The sequence below is a fragment of the Oncorhynchus clarkii genome, chromosome 29 (genome assembly GCF_045791955.1).
Source record: "Oncorhynchus clarkii lewisi isolate Uvic-CL-2024 chromosome 29, UVic_Ocla_1.0, whole genome shotgun sequence".
Taxonomy (NCBI): domain Eukaryota; kingdom Metazoa; phylum Chordata; class Actinopteri; order Salmoniformes; family Salmonidae; genus Oncorhynchus; species Oncorhynchus clarkii.
In genome coordinates, this window is record NC_092175.1 from 39,467,864 (window position 1) to 39,481,852 (window position 13,989).

Genomic DNA, 13,989 nt, shown 5'->3' on the forward strand with positions numbered 1-13,989 from the left:
TAGGAACAGTGGGTTAACTGCCTTGTTCAGGGGCAGAACGACAGATTTTTACATTGTCAGCCCAGGGATTCAATCTTGCAACCTTAGTTAACTAGTTCAACGCTCTTTGGGTTCATTGCACGCAGAGTCATGGTACATGCAACAGTTTGGGTCACCTGGCTCATTGCGAACTAATTTGCCAGAATTGTACATAATTATGACATAACATTGAATTAATAGGCTAGGGTACAATGTAACAGAAATATTTAGACTTATGGATGCCACCTGTTAGATAAAATACAGAACGGTTCCGTATTTCATTGAAAGAATAAACGTCTTGTTTTCGAGATGATAGTTTCCGGAATGGACCATATTAATGACCAAAGGCTCGTATTTCTGTGTGTTATTATGTTATAATTAAGTCTATGATTTGATAGAGCAGTCTGACTGAGTGATGGTAGGCACCAGCAGGCTCGTAAGCATTCATTCAAACAGCACTTTCGTGCATTTTGCCAGCAGCTCTTCGCAAGCACAGCACTGTTTATGACTTCAAGCCTATCAACTCACGAGATTAGGCTGGTGTAACCGAAGTGAAATGGCTAGCAAGTTAGTGCGCGCTAATAGCGTTTCAAATGTCACTCGCTCTGAGACTTGGAGTAGTTGTTCCCCTTGCTCTGCATGGGTAACGCTGCTTCGAGGGTGGCTGTTGTCGATGTGTTCCTGGTTCGAGCCCAGGTAGGGGCGAGGAGAGGGACGGAAGCTATACTGTTACACTGGCAATACTAAAGTGTCTTTAAGAACATCCAATAGTCAAAGGTTAATGAAATACAAATGGTATCGAGGGAAATAGTCCTATAATAACTACAACCTAAAACTTCTTACCTGGGAATATTGAAGACTCATGTTAAAAGGAACCACCAGCTTTCATATGTTCTCATGTTCTGAGCAAGGAACTTAAACGTTAGCTTTCTTACATGGCACATATTGCACTTTTACTTTCTTCTCCAACACTTTGTTTTTGCATTATTTAAACCAAATTGAACATGTTTCATTATTTATTTGAGGCTAAATTGATTTTATTGATGTATTATATTAAGTTAAAATAAGTGTTCATTCAGTGTTGTTGTAATTGTCATTATTACAAATACATTTAAAAAATTGTCCGATTTAATCGGTATCTGCTTTTTTTTTTGGTCCTCCAATAATCGGTATCGCCGTTGAAAATCATAATCGGTCGACCTCTACTTGTGAGTACCAGGACATTTAGCTGGTCCTCACTTGTAAAAAGGCTATTTTATGTTTAGAATTAGGGTTAGGTTTAAAATTAGAGTTAGGGTTTAGGCTTAGGTTTAAGGCAAGGTTTAGGGTTATATTTAAGGGAAATATGATTTTCAATGGGAATCAATTGTTGGTCCCCAAAAAGTTCTCACAAGTATAGTAAGACACAGCTCTGTGTGTTACGGATGCATAGATTGTCAGGCTTCTGAGGTAATTGTTTTTTTTAGAGGTTGTTGTTTGTGTCTTGTCAGGTTCAATGATATCCACGTGCCCATCAGACTGGAGTGTGTCAAGTTTGCCTCCCACTGTCTCATGAACCACCCAGACCTGGCCAAGGACCTCACAGGTAACTATCATTATTATCATGAACCAGACCTGGCCAAGGACCTCACAGGTAACTATCATTATTATCATGAACCAGACCTGGCCAAGGACCTTACAGATAACTATCATTATTATCATGAACCAGACTTGGCCAAGGACCTCACAGGTAACTATCATTATTATCATGAACCAGACCTGGCCAAGGACCTTACAGATAACTATCATTATTATCATGAACCAGACTTGGCCAAGGACCTCACAGGTAACTATCATTATTATCATGAACCAGACCTGGCCAAGGACCTTACAGATAACTATCATTATTATCATGAACCAGACTTGGCCAAGGACCTCACAGGTAACTATCATTATTATCATGAACCAGACCTGGCCAAGGACCTTACAGATAACTATCACGTCAGCCAGCCAGTCAGTCAGTTATTCTGTCAATCATTTAGCCAGTCAGTCAGTCAATAATCAGTGTTATCATTGATCAGCCTTACCTAGCAAAAGACTGGTAACTGTTGATCAATCTAGCAACCAACCAGTCAGTCAATCAATCAATTGATCAGTCAATCATGTGAAACGTTCAGTTATTGATCGGGAGTCTATCTGTCCCTCTTACGTTTCCCAGAATTCCTGAAGGTCAGGTCACATGACCCCGAGGAGGCCATCCGTCACGACGTCATCGTCTCCATAGTAACTGCGGCCAAGAAGGACCTGACTCTGGTCAACGACGCCCTGCTGAACTTTGTCAAGGAGAGGACTCTGGACAAGAGGGTATGAGTTGTTGTTTTTAGGAAGGAATGGATTAGTATGGGTTGTTGTGAACTTCCTAGTGGTCAACGTTTTGCTGTCTGTCTCCCCTTTCTCCACTCTTCTCCCCCCAATCTCTCCCTTCTCCACTCTTCTCCCCCCTCTCTCTCCCTTCTCCACTCTTCTCCCCCCTCTCTCTCCCTTCTCCACTCTTCTCCCCCCTCTCTCTCCCTTCTCCACTCTTCTCCCTGCTCTCTCTCCCTTCTCCACTCTCCCCCTCTCCCCCCTTCTCCACTCTACTCCCTCTTCCCCTCTCCCCCTTCTCCACTCTTCTCCCCCCTCTCTCTCCCTTCTCCACTCTTCTCCCCCCTCTCTCTCCCTTCTCCACTCTTCTCCCTCCCTCTCTCTTCCTTCTCCACTCTTCTCCCTCCCTCTCTCTCCCTTCTCCACTCTTCTCCCTCCCTCTCTCTCCCTTCTCCACTCTTCTCCCTCCCTCTCTCTCCCTTCTCCACTCTTCTCCCTCCCTCTCTCTCCCTTCTCCACTCTTCTCCCTCCCTCTCTCTCCCTTCTCCACTCTTCTCCCTCCCTCTCTCTCCACTCTTCTCCCTCTTCCCCTCCCCCCCTTCTCCACTCTTCTCCCCCCTCTCTCTCCCTTCTCCACTCTTCTCCCTCTTCTCTTCTCCCCCCTCTCTCTCCCTTCTCCATTCTTCTCCCTCCCTCTCTCTCCCTTCTCCACTCTTCTCCCTCCCTCTCTCTCCCTTCTCCACTCTTCTCCCTCCCTCTCTCTCCCTTCTCCACTCTTCTCCCTCCCTCTCTCTCCCTTCTCCACTCTTCCCCCTCCCTCCCTCCCTCTCTCTCCACTCTCCACTCTTCCCCCCCCTCTCTCTCCACTCTTCTCCCCCCTCTCTCTCCCTTCTCCACTCTTCTCCCTCTCTCTCCCTTCTCCACTCTTCTCCCCCCCTCTCTCTCCCTTCTCCACTCTTCTCCCCCCTCTCTCTCCCTTCTCCACTGTTATCTCTCCCTTCTCCACTCTTCTCCCTCCCTCTCTCCACTCCTCTCTCTCCCTTCTCCACTCTTCTCCCTCCCTCTCTCTCCCTTCTCCACGCTTCTCCCTCCCTCTCTCCACTCTTCTCTCTCCCTTCTCCACTCTTCTCCCTCCCTCTCTCTCCCTTCTCCACTCTTCTCCCCCCTCTCTCTCCCTTCTCCACTCTTCTCACCCCTCTCTCTCCCTTCTCCACTCTTCTCCCCCCTCTCTCTCCCTTCTCCACTCTTCTCCCCCCCTGTCTCTCCCTTCTCCACTCTTCTCCCTCCCTCTCTCTCCCTTCTCCACTCTTTTCCCTCCCTCTCTCTCCCTTCTCCACTCTTCTCCCCACACTCTTCTCCCATATCCACTCTTCTCCCTCCCTCTCCCCTCTCCACTCTTCTCCATCCCTCTCTCTCCACTCTTCTTCCTCCCTCTCTCCCCTACCCACTCTTCTTCCTCCCTCTCTCTCCCCTCTCCACTCTTCTTCCTCCCTCTCTCTCCACTCTTCTTCCTCCCTCTCTCTTCACTCTTACCCCTCCCTCCCTCTCTCTCCCCTCTCCACTCTTCTCCACCCTCTCTCTCCACTCTTCTCCCTCCCTCTCTCCCCTCTCCACTCTTCTCCCCTATCCACTCTTCTCCCTCCCTCTCTCTCCCTTCTCCACTCTTCTCCCTCCCTCTCTCTCCACTCTTCTCCCTCTCTCTGCCTTTTCCACTCTTCTCCCTCCCTCTCTCTCGCCACTCTTCTCCCTCCCTCTCTCCCTTCTCCACTCTTCTCCCTCCCTCTCTCTCCACTCTTCTCCCTCTCTCTGCCTTCTCCACTCTTCTCCCTCCCTCTCTCTCGCCACTCTTCTCCCTCCCTCTCTCTCCCCTCTCCACTCTTCTCCCTCCCTCCTGCTCTCTCCCCTCTCCACTCTTCTCCCTCCCTCTCTCCCTTCTCCACTCTTCTCCCTCCCTCTCTCTCGCCACTCTTCTCCCTCCCTCTCTCTCTCTCTCCACTCTTCTCCCTCCCTCTCTCTCCCCTCTCCACTCTTCTCCCTCCCTCTCTCTCCCTTCTCCACTCTTCTCCCTCCCTCCATAGTGGCGTGTGCGTAAAGAGGCCATGATGGGATTGGCTCAGATCTATAAGAAGTACTCTCTCCAGGGAGAGGGGGGCAAGGAGGCAGCCAATCAGATCTCCTGGATCAAAGATAAACTACTACACATCTACTACCAGAACAGCATCGACGACAGGTAGGAGGTGGGGGGCGCTGGGAGGGGGTGGTACAGGTAGGAAGGTGTGTGTGTGTGTGTGTGTGTGTGGGAAGGGAAGTACAGAGCATCAACGACCAGTCTGTGTCTAAATGGAAAGAAGGGTTAGATTACAGAGAGTGTGTGCTGGCAGATGTAAAAAGATAATTCTGTTAAATTAGTGTAATGAGAAACGATCGACTCCAAGAGACTCCTACACTGCTAAGAGAGGAGGGGAGAGAGAGACTGGTAGAATATAAAGATGGAGAGGGAGGAGGAGGGGAGAGAGAGACTGGTAGAATAAAATATGGAGAGGGGTCAGAGGGGTTTGGATTGAGGCTGAAATAAAATAGAGCTTCCTATATCTCCCTGTAATGTTATAACTCCCTCTCTCGTTTCTCTCCTCTTTATAACCTTTCCTCCCCCCTTCCTCACATCCTCTTTCTCCATCCTCTCCTCACATCCTCTCTCCCTCACATCCCCTCTCTCCTCACATCCTCTCTCCCTCCTCACATCCTCTCTCCCTCCTCACATCCTCTCTCCCTCCTCACATCCTCTCTCCCTCCTCACATCCTCTCTCCCTCCTCACATCCTCTCTCTCCTCCTCTCCTCTCTCTCCCCTCACATCTTCTCCCTCACATCCTCTCTCCTCACATCCTCTCTCCCTCCTCACATCCTCTCTCTCTCTTTCCCTCCTCTGCTCTCTCCTCTGTCTGTCAGGTTGTTGGTAGAGCGTATCTTTGCCCAGTACATGGTACCTCACAACCTGGAGACCACAGAGAGGATGAAGTGTTTGTATTATCTCTACGCTACCCTGGACACTAACGCTGTCAAGTAAGTCCCCTGTTCCTTCCTCCCTACCCTGGACACTAACGCTGTCAAGTAAGTCCCCTGTTCCTCCCTCCCTACCCTGGACACTAACGCTGTCAAGTAAGTCTCCTGTTCCTCCCTCCCTACCCTGGACACTAACGCTGTCAAGTAAGTCCCCTGTTCCTCCCTCCCTACCCTGGACACTAACGCTGTCAAGTAAGTCCCCTGTTCCTCCCTCCCTACTCTGGACACTAACGCTGTCAAGTAAGTCTCCTGTTCCTCCCTCCCTACCCTGGACACTAACGCTGTCAAGTAAGTCTCCTGTTCCTCCCTCCCTACCCTGGACACTAACGCTGTCAAGTAAGTCTCCTGTTCCTCCCTCCCTTCTGCTGCTGTATTGTACTTCTGCTGCTGAATTGTACTTCTGCTACTGTAATGTACTAATGCTTAGGGCCTGGCACAGTATTTGTATTCTGTAAAACTTAAATTAATAGCCCGGGTGTTTGTTTGCTTAAATCACTGAACAAAACAGGTGGAGCCAGGCTTCTATTTGAGCCAGGATTCTATTTGAGCCAGGATTCTATTTGAGCCAGGCTTCCATTTGAGCCAGGCTTCCATTTGAGCCAGGCTTCCATTTGAGCCAGGCTTACGTTCCCCACTAGAGGGCGATATGACCATTTCTGGTGGTCCTTCCTCCCAAAGTTTGAGACTGTTTTTGTGTTTGCCAGTTAGCTAACAGCTTCTCAGCTGTTAGCAGCCAATGGCTAGCAGTTCTCAGCTGTTAGCAGCCAACGGCTAGCAGTTCTCAGCTGTTAGCAGCCAACGGCTAGCAGTTCTCAGCTGTTAGCAGCCAATGGCTAGCAGTTCTCAGCTGTTAGCAGCCAACGGCTAGCAGTTCTCAGCTGTTAGCAGCCAACGGCTAGCAGTTCTCAGCTGTTAGCAGCCAACGGCTAGCAGTTCTCAGCTGTTAGCAGCCAACGGCTAGCAGTTTCTTACTGGTGATGAAAACATGCTTTAGTCAGCAGAGGTTCTGTCTCCAGCCTCCTCCATACATACCTCATCAATGCTACTGTAATATGCTACTGCCCTCCTTTAGCAGAGCCTCTGTGGCCGACTTACTATGTGTTTTAATAGCCCCCTCTCTCTCTCTCCTCCCCCCCAGGGCTCTGAATGAGATGTGGAAGTGTCAGAACATGTTGAGACACCATGTCAAAGATCTCCTGGACCTGGTCAAACAGCCCAAGGTACTGCTAATCAATTGCTCCTAGCGCTGAATGTTCATATATACTCTACTCCAAAACTGTTACTAACGCTGAATGTTCATATATACTCTACTCCAAGACTGTTACTAATGCTGAATGTTCATATATACTCTACTCCAAGACTGTTACTAATGCTGAATGTTCATATATACTCTACTCCAAGACTGTTACTAATGCTGAATGTTCATATATACTTCAAGACTGTTACTAACGCTGAATGTTCATATATACTCTACTCCAAGACTGTTACTAATGCTGAATGTTCATATATACTCTACTCCAAGACTGTTACTAATGCTGAATGTTCATATATACTCTACTCCAAGACTGTTACTAATGCTGAATGTTCATATATACTCCAAGACTGTTACTAACGCTGAATGTTCATATATACTCTACTTCAAGACTGTTACTAATGCTGAATGTTCATATATACTCCAAGACTGTTACTAGTGCTGAATGTTCATATATACTCTACTCCAAGACTGTTACTAATGCTGAATGTTCATATATACTCTACTCCAAGACTGTTACTAACGCTGAATGTTCATATATACTCTACTCCAAGACTGTTACTAGTGCTGAATGTTCATATATACTATACTCCAAGACTGTTACTAATGCTGAATGTTCATATATACTCCAAGACTGTTACTAATGCTGAATGTTCATATATACTCTACTCCAAGACTGTTACTAACGCTGAATGTTCATATATACTCTACTCCAAGACTGTTACTAACGCTGAATGTTCATATATACTCTACTTCAAGACTGTTACTAACGCTGAATGTTCATATATACTCTACTCCAAGACTGTTACTAGTGCTGAATGTTCATATATACTATACTCCAGGACTGTTACTAACGCTGAATGTTCATATATACTCTACTCCAAGACTGTTACTAACGCTGAATGTTCATATATACTCTACTTCAAGACTGTTACTAATGCTGAATGTTCATATATACTCTACTCCAGGACTGTTACTAACGCTGAATGTTCATATATACTATACTCCAAGACTGTTACTAATGCTGAATGTTCATATATACTCCAAGACTGTTACTAACGCTGAATGTTCATATATACTCTACTCCAAGACTGTTACTAATGCTGAATGTTCATATATACTCTACTCCAAGACTGTTACTAACGCTGAATGTTCATATATACTCTACTCCAAGACTGTTACTAACGCTGAATGTTCATATATACTCCAAGACTGTTACTAACGCTGAATGTTCATATATACTCTACTCCAAGACTGTTACTAGTGCTGAATGTTCATATATACTCTACTCCAAGACTGTTACTAACGCTGAATGTTCATATATACTCTACTCCAAGACTGTTACTAACGCTGAATGTTCATATATACTTCAAGACTGTTACTAACGCTGAATGTTCATATATACTCCAAGACTGTTACTAACGCTGAATGTTCATATATACTCTACTCCAAGACTGTTACTAATGCTGAATGTTCATATATACTCTACTTCAAGACTGTTACTAACGCTGAATGTTCATATATACTCTACTCCAAGACTGTTACTAATACTGAATGTTCATATATACTTCAAGACTGTTACTAACGCTGAATGTTCATATATACTCCAAGACTGTTACTAATGCTGAATGTTCATATATACTCCAAGACTGTTACTAATGCTGAATGTTCATATATACTTTTCTCCAAGACTGTTACTAGTGCTGAATGTTCATATATACTCTACTCCAAGACTGTTACTAACGCTGAATGTTCATATATACTCCAAGACTGTTACTAGTGCTGAATGTTCATATATACTCTACTCCAAGACTGTTACTAGTGCTGAATGTTCATATATACTATACTCCAAGACTGTTACTAGTGCTGAATGTTCATATATACTATACTCCAAGACTGTTACTAGTGCTGAATGTTCATATATACTCTACTCCAAGACTGTTACTAGTGCTGAATGTTCATATATACTCTACTCCAAGACTGTTACTAACGCTGAATGTTCATATATACTCTACTCCAAGACTGTTACTAGTGCTGAATGTTCATATATACTCTACTTCAAGACTGTTACTAACGCTGAATGTTCATATATACTCTACTTCAAGACTGTTACTAACGCTGAATGTTCATATATACTCTACTCCAAGACTTACTAGTGCTGAATGTTCATATATACTCCAAGACTGTTACTAACGCTGAATGTTCATATATACTCTACTTCAAGACTGTTACTAATGCTGAATGTTCATAAATACTCTACTCCAAGACTGTTACTAACGCTGAATGTTCATATATACTCTACTTCAAGACTGTTACTAACGCTGAATGTTCATATATACTCTACTCCAAGACTGTTACTAACGCTGAATGTTCATATATACTCTACTCCAAGACTGTTACTAACGCTGAATGTTCATATATACTCTACTCCAAGACTGTTACTAATGCTGAATGTTCATATATACTCTACTCCAAGACTGTTACTAACGCTGAATGTTCATATATACTCCAAGACTGTTACTAACGCTGAATGTTCATATATACTCTACTCCAAGACTGTTACTAGTGCTGAATGTTCATATATACTCTACTCCAAGACTGTTACTAACGCTGAATGTTCATATATACTCTACTCCAAGACTGTTACTAACGCTGAATGTTCATATATACTTCAAGACTGTTACTAACGCTGAATGTTCATATATACTCCAAGACTGTTACTAACGCTGAATGTTCATATATACTCTACTCCAAGACTGTTACTAATGCTGAATGTTCATATATACTCTACTTCAAGACTGTTACTAACGCTGAATGTTCATATATACTCTACTCCAAGACTGTTACTAATGCTGAATGTTCATATATACTTCAAGACTGTTACTAACGCTGAATGTTCATATATACTCCAAGACTGTTACTAATGCTGAATGTTCATATATACTCCAAGACTGTTACTAATGCTGAATGTTCATATATACTCTACTCCAAGACTGTTACTAGTGCTGAATGTTCATATATACTCTACTCCAAGACTGTTACTAGTGCTGAATGTTCATATATACTATACTCCAAGACTGTTACTAGTGCTGAATGTTCATATATACTCTACTCCAAGACTGTTACTAGTGCTGAATGTTCGTATATACTCTACTCCAAGACTGTTACTAACGCTGAATGTTCATATATACTCTACTCCAAGACTGTTACTAGTGCTGAATGTTCATATATACTCTACTTCAAGACTGTTACTAACGCTGAATGTTCATATATACTCTACTTCAAGACTGTTACTAACGCTGAATGTTCATATATACTCTACTCCAAGACTGTTACTAGTGCTGAATGTTCATATATACTCCAAGACTGTTACTAACGCTGAATGTTCATATATACTCTACTTCAAGACTGTTACTAACGCTGAATGTTCATATATACTCTACTCCAAGACTGTTACTAACGCTGAATGTTCATATATACTCTACTCCAAGACTGTTACTAACGCTGAATGTTCATATATACTCTACTCCAAGACTGTTACTAATGCTGAATGTTCATATATACTCTACTCCAAGACTGTTACTAACGCTGAATGTTCATATATACTCTACTCCAAGACTGTTACTAACGCTGAATGTTCATATATACTCCAAGACTGTTACTAACGCTGAATGTTCATATATACTCTACTCCAAGACTGTTACTAACGCTGAATGTTCATATATACTCTACTTCAAGACTGTTACTAACGCTGAATGTTCATATATACTCTACTCCAAGACTGTTACTAGTGCTGAATGTTCATATATACTATACTCCAGGACTGTTACTAACGCTGAATGTTCATATATACTCTACTCCAAGACTGTTACTAACGCTGAATGTTCATATATACTCTACTTCAAGACTGTTACTAATGCTGAATGTTCATATATACTATACTCCAAGACTGTTACTAATGCTGAATGTTCATATATACTCCAAGACTGTTACTAACGCTGAATGTTCATATATACTCTACTCCAAGACTGTTACTAACGCTGAATGTTCATATATACTCTACTCCAAGACTGTTACTAACGCTGAATGTTCATATATACTCCAAGACTGTTACTAACGCTGAATGTTCATATATACTCTACTCCAAGACTGTTACTAATGCTGAATGTTCATATATACTCTACTTCAAGACTGTTACTAACGCTGAATGTTCATATATACTCTACTCCAAGACTGTTACTAATACTGAATGTTCATATATACTTCAAGACTGTTACTAACGCTGAATGTTCATATATACTCCAAGACTGTTACTAATGCTGAATGTTCATATATACTCCAAGACTGTTACTAATGCTGAATGTTCATATATACTTTTCTCCAAGACTGTTACTAGTGCTGAATGTTCATATATACTCTACTCCAAGACTGTTACTAACGCTGAATGTTCATATATACTCCAAGACTGTTACTAGTGCTGAATGTTCATATATACTCTACTCCAAGACTGTTACTAGTGCTGAATGTTCATATATACTATACTCCAAGACTGTTACTAGTGCTGAATGTTCATATATACTATACTCCAAGACTGTTACTAGTGCTGAATGTTCATATATACTCTACTCCAAGACTTACTAGTGCTGAATGTTCATATATACTCCAAGACTGTTACTAACGCTGAATGTTCATATATACTCTACTTCAAGACTGTTACTAATGCTGAATGTTCATAAATACTCTACTCCAAGACTGTTACTAACGCTGAATGTTCATATATACTCTACTTCAAGACTGTTACTAACGCTGAATGTTCATATATACTCTACTCCAAGACTGTTACTAACGCTGAATGTTCATATATACTCTACTCCAAGACTGTTACTAACGCTGAATGTTCATATATACTCTACTCCAAGACTGTTACTAATGCTGAATGTTCATATATACTCTACTCCAAGACTGTTACTAACGCTGAATGTTCATATATACTCCAAGACTGTTACTAACGCTGAATGTTCATATATACTCTACTCCAAGACTGTTACTAGTGCTGAATGTTCATATATACTCTACTCCAAGACTGTTACTAACGCTGAATGTTCATATATACTCTACTCCAAGACTGTTACTAACGCTGAATGTTCATATATACTTCAAGACTGTTACTAACGCTGAATGTTCATATATACTCCAAGACTGTTACTAACGCTGAATGTTCATATATACTCTACTCCAAGACTGTTACTAATGCTGAATGTTCATATATACTCTACTTCAAGACTGTTACTAACGCTGAATGTTCATATATACTCTACTCCAAGACTGTTACTAATGCTGAATGTTCATATATACTTCAAGACTGTTACTAACGCTGAATGTTCATATATACTCCAAGACTGTTACTAATGCTGAATGTTCATATATACTCCAAGACTGTTACTAATGCTGAATGTTCATATATACTCTACTCCAAGACTGTTACTAGTGCTGAATGTTCATATATACTCTACTTCAAGACTGTTACTAGTGCTGAATGTTCATATATACTATACTCCAAGACTGTTACTAGTGCTGAATGTTCATATATACTCTACTCCAAGACTGTTACTAGTGCTGAATGTTCATATATACTCTACTCCAAGACTGTTACTAACGCTGAATGTTCATATATACTCTACTCCAAGACTGTTACTAGTGCTGAATGTTCATATATACTCTACTTCAAGACTGTTACTAACGCTGAATGTTCATATATACTCTACTTCAAGACTGTTACTAACGCTGAATGTTCATATATACTCTACTCCAAGACTGTTACTAGTGCTGAATGTTCATATATACTCCAAGACTGTTACTAACGCTGAATGTTCATATATACTCTACTCCAAGACTGTTACTAACGCTGAATGTTCATATATACTCTACTCCAAGACTGTTACTAATGCTGAATGTTCATATATACTCTACTCCAAGACTGTTACTAACGCTGAATGTTCATATATACTCTACTCCAAGACTGTTACTAACGCTGAATGTTCATATATACTCCAAGACTGTTACTAACGCTGAATGTTCATATATACTCTACTCCAAGACTGTTACTAATGCTGAATGTTCATATATACTCCAAGACTGTTACTAACGCTGAATGTTCATATATACTCTACTCCAAGACTGTTACTAACGCTGAATGTTCATATATACTCTACTCCAAGACTGTTACTAACGCTGAATGTTCATATATACTCTACTTCAAGACTGTTACTAATGCTGAATGTTCATATATACTCCAAGACTGTTACTAGTGCTGAATGTTCATATATACTCTACTTCAAGACTGTTACTAACGCTGAATGTTCATATATACTCTACTCCAAGACTGTTACTAACGCTGAATGTTCATATATACTCTACTCCAAGACTGTTACTAATGCTGAATGTTCATATATACTCCAAGACTGTTACTAGTGCTGAATGTTCATATATACTCTACTCCAAGACTGTTACTAACGCTGAATGTTCATATATACTCTACTCCAAGACTGTTACTAACGCTGAATGTTCATATATACTTCAAGACTGTTACTAACGCTGAATGTTCATATATACTCCAAGACTGTTACTAACGCTGAATGTTCATATATACTCTACTCCAAGACTGTTACTAATGCTGAATGTTCATATATACTCTACTTCAAGACTGTTACTAACGCTGAATGTTCATATATACTCTACTCCAAGACTGTTACTAATACTGAATGTTCATATATACTTCAAGACTGTTACTAACGCTGAATGTTCATATATACTCCAAGACTGTTACTAATGCTGAATGTTCATATATACTCCAAGACTGTTACTAATGCTGAATGTTCATATATACTTTTCTCCAAGACTGTTACTAGTGCTGAATGTTCATATATACTCTACTCCAAGACTGTTACTAACGCTGAATGTTCATATATACTCCAAGACTGTTACTAGTGCTGAATGTTCATATATACTCTACTCCAAGACTGTTACTAGTGCTGAATGTTCATATATACTATACTCCAAGACTGTTACTAGTGCTGAATGTTCATATATACTATACTCCAAGACTGTTACTAGTGCTGAATGTTCATATATACTCTACTCCAAGACTTACTAGTGCTGAATGTTCATATATACTCCAAGACTGTTACTAACGCTGAATGTTCATATATACTCTACTTCAAGACTGTTACTAATGCTGAATGTTCATAAATACTCTACTCCAAGACTGTTACTAACGCTGAATGTTCATATATACTCTACTTCAAGACTGTTACTA

The 13,989-nt window shown here is 41.4% G+C and overlaps 1 protein-coding gene across 2 annotated transcripts in view; it reads left to right on the top strand.

Annotated features, from left to right (window-relative positions):
- Positions 1-13,989, top strand: part of LOC139388001 (PDS5 cohesin associated factor B) — a 120,802-nt gene that overhangs the window by 38,029 nt on the left and 68,784 nt on the right. For both annotated transcript variants that reach the window (XM_071134480.1, XM_071134481.1), the window contains exons 10-14: positions 1,509-1,603; positions 2,216-2,361; positions 4,440-4,591; positions 5,309-5,422; positions 6,561-6,642. In XM_071134480.1, the coding sequence (XP_070990581.1) occupies positions 1,509-1,603; positions 2,216-2,361; positions 4,440-4,591; positions 5,309-5,422; positions 6,561-6,642 (589 nt within the window). The remainder of the gene's footprint in view (positions 1-1,508; positions 1,604-2,215; positions 2,362-4,439; positions 4,592-5,308; positions 5,423-6,560; positions 6,643-13,989) is intronic.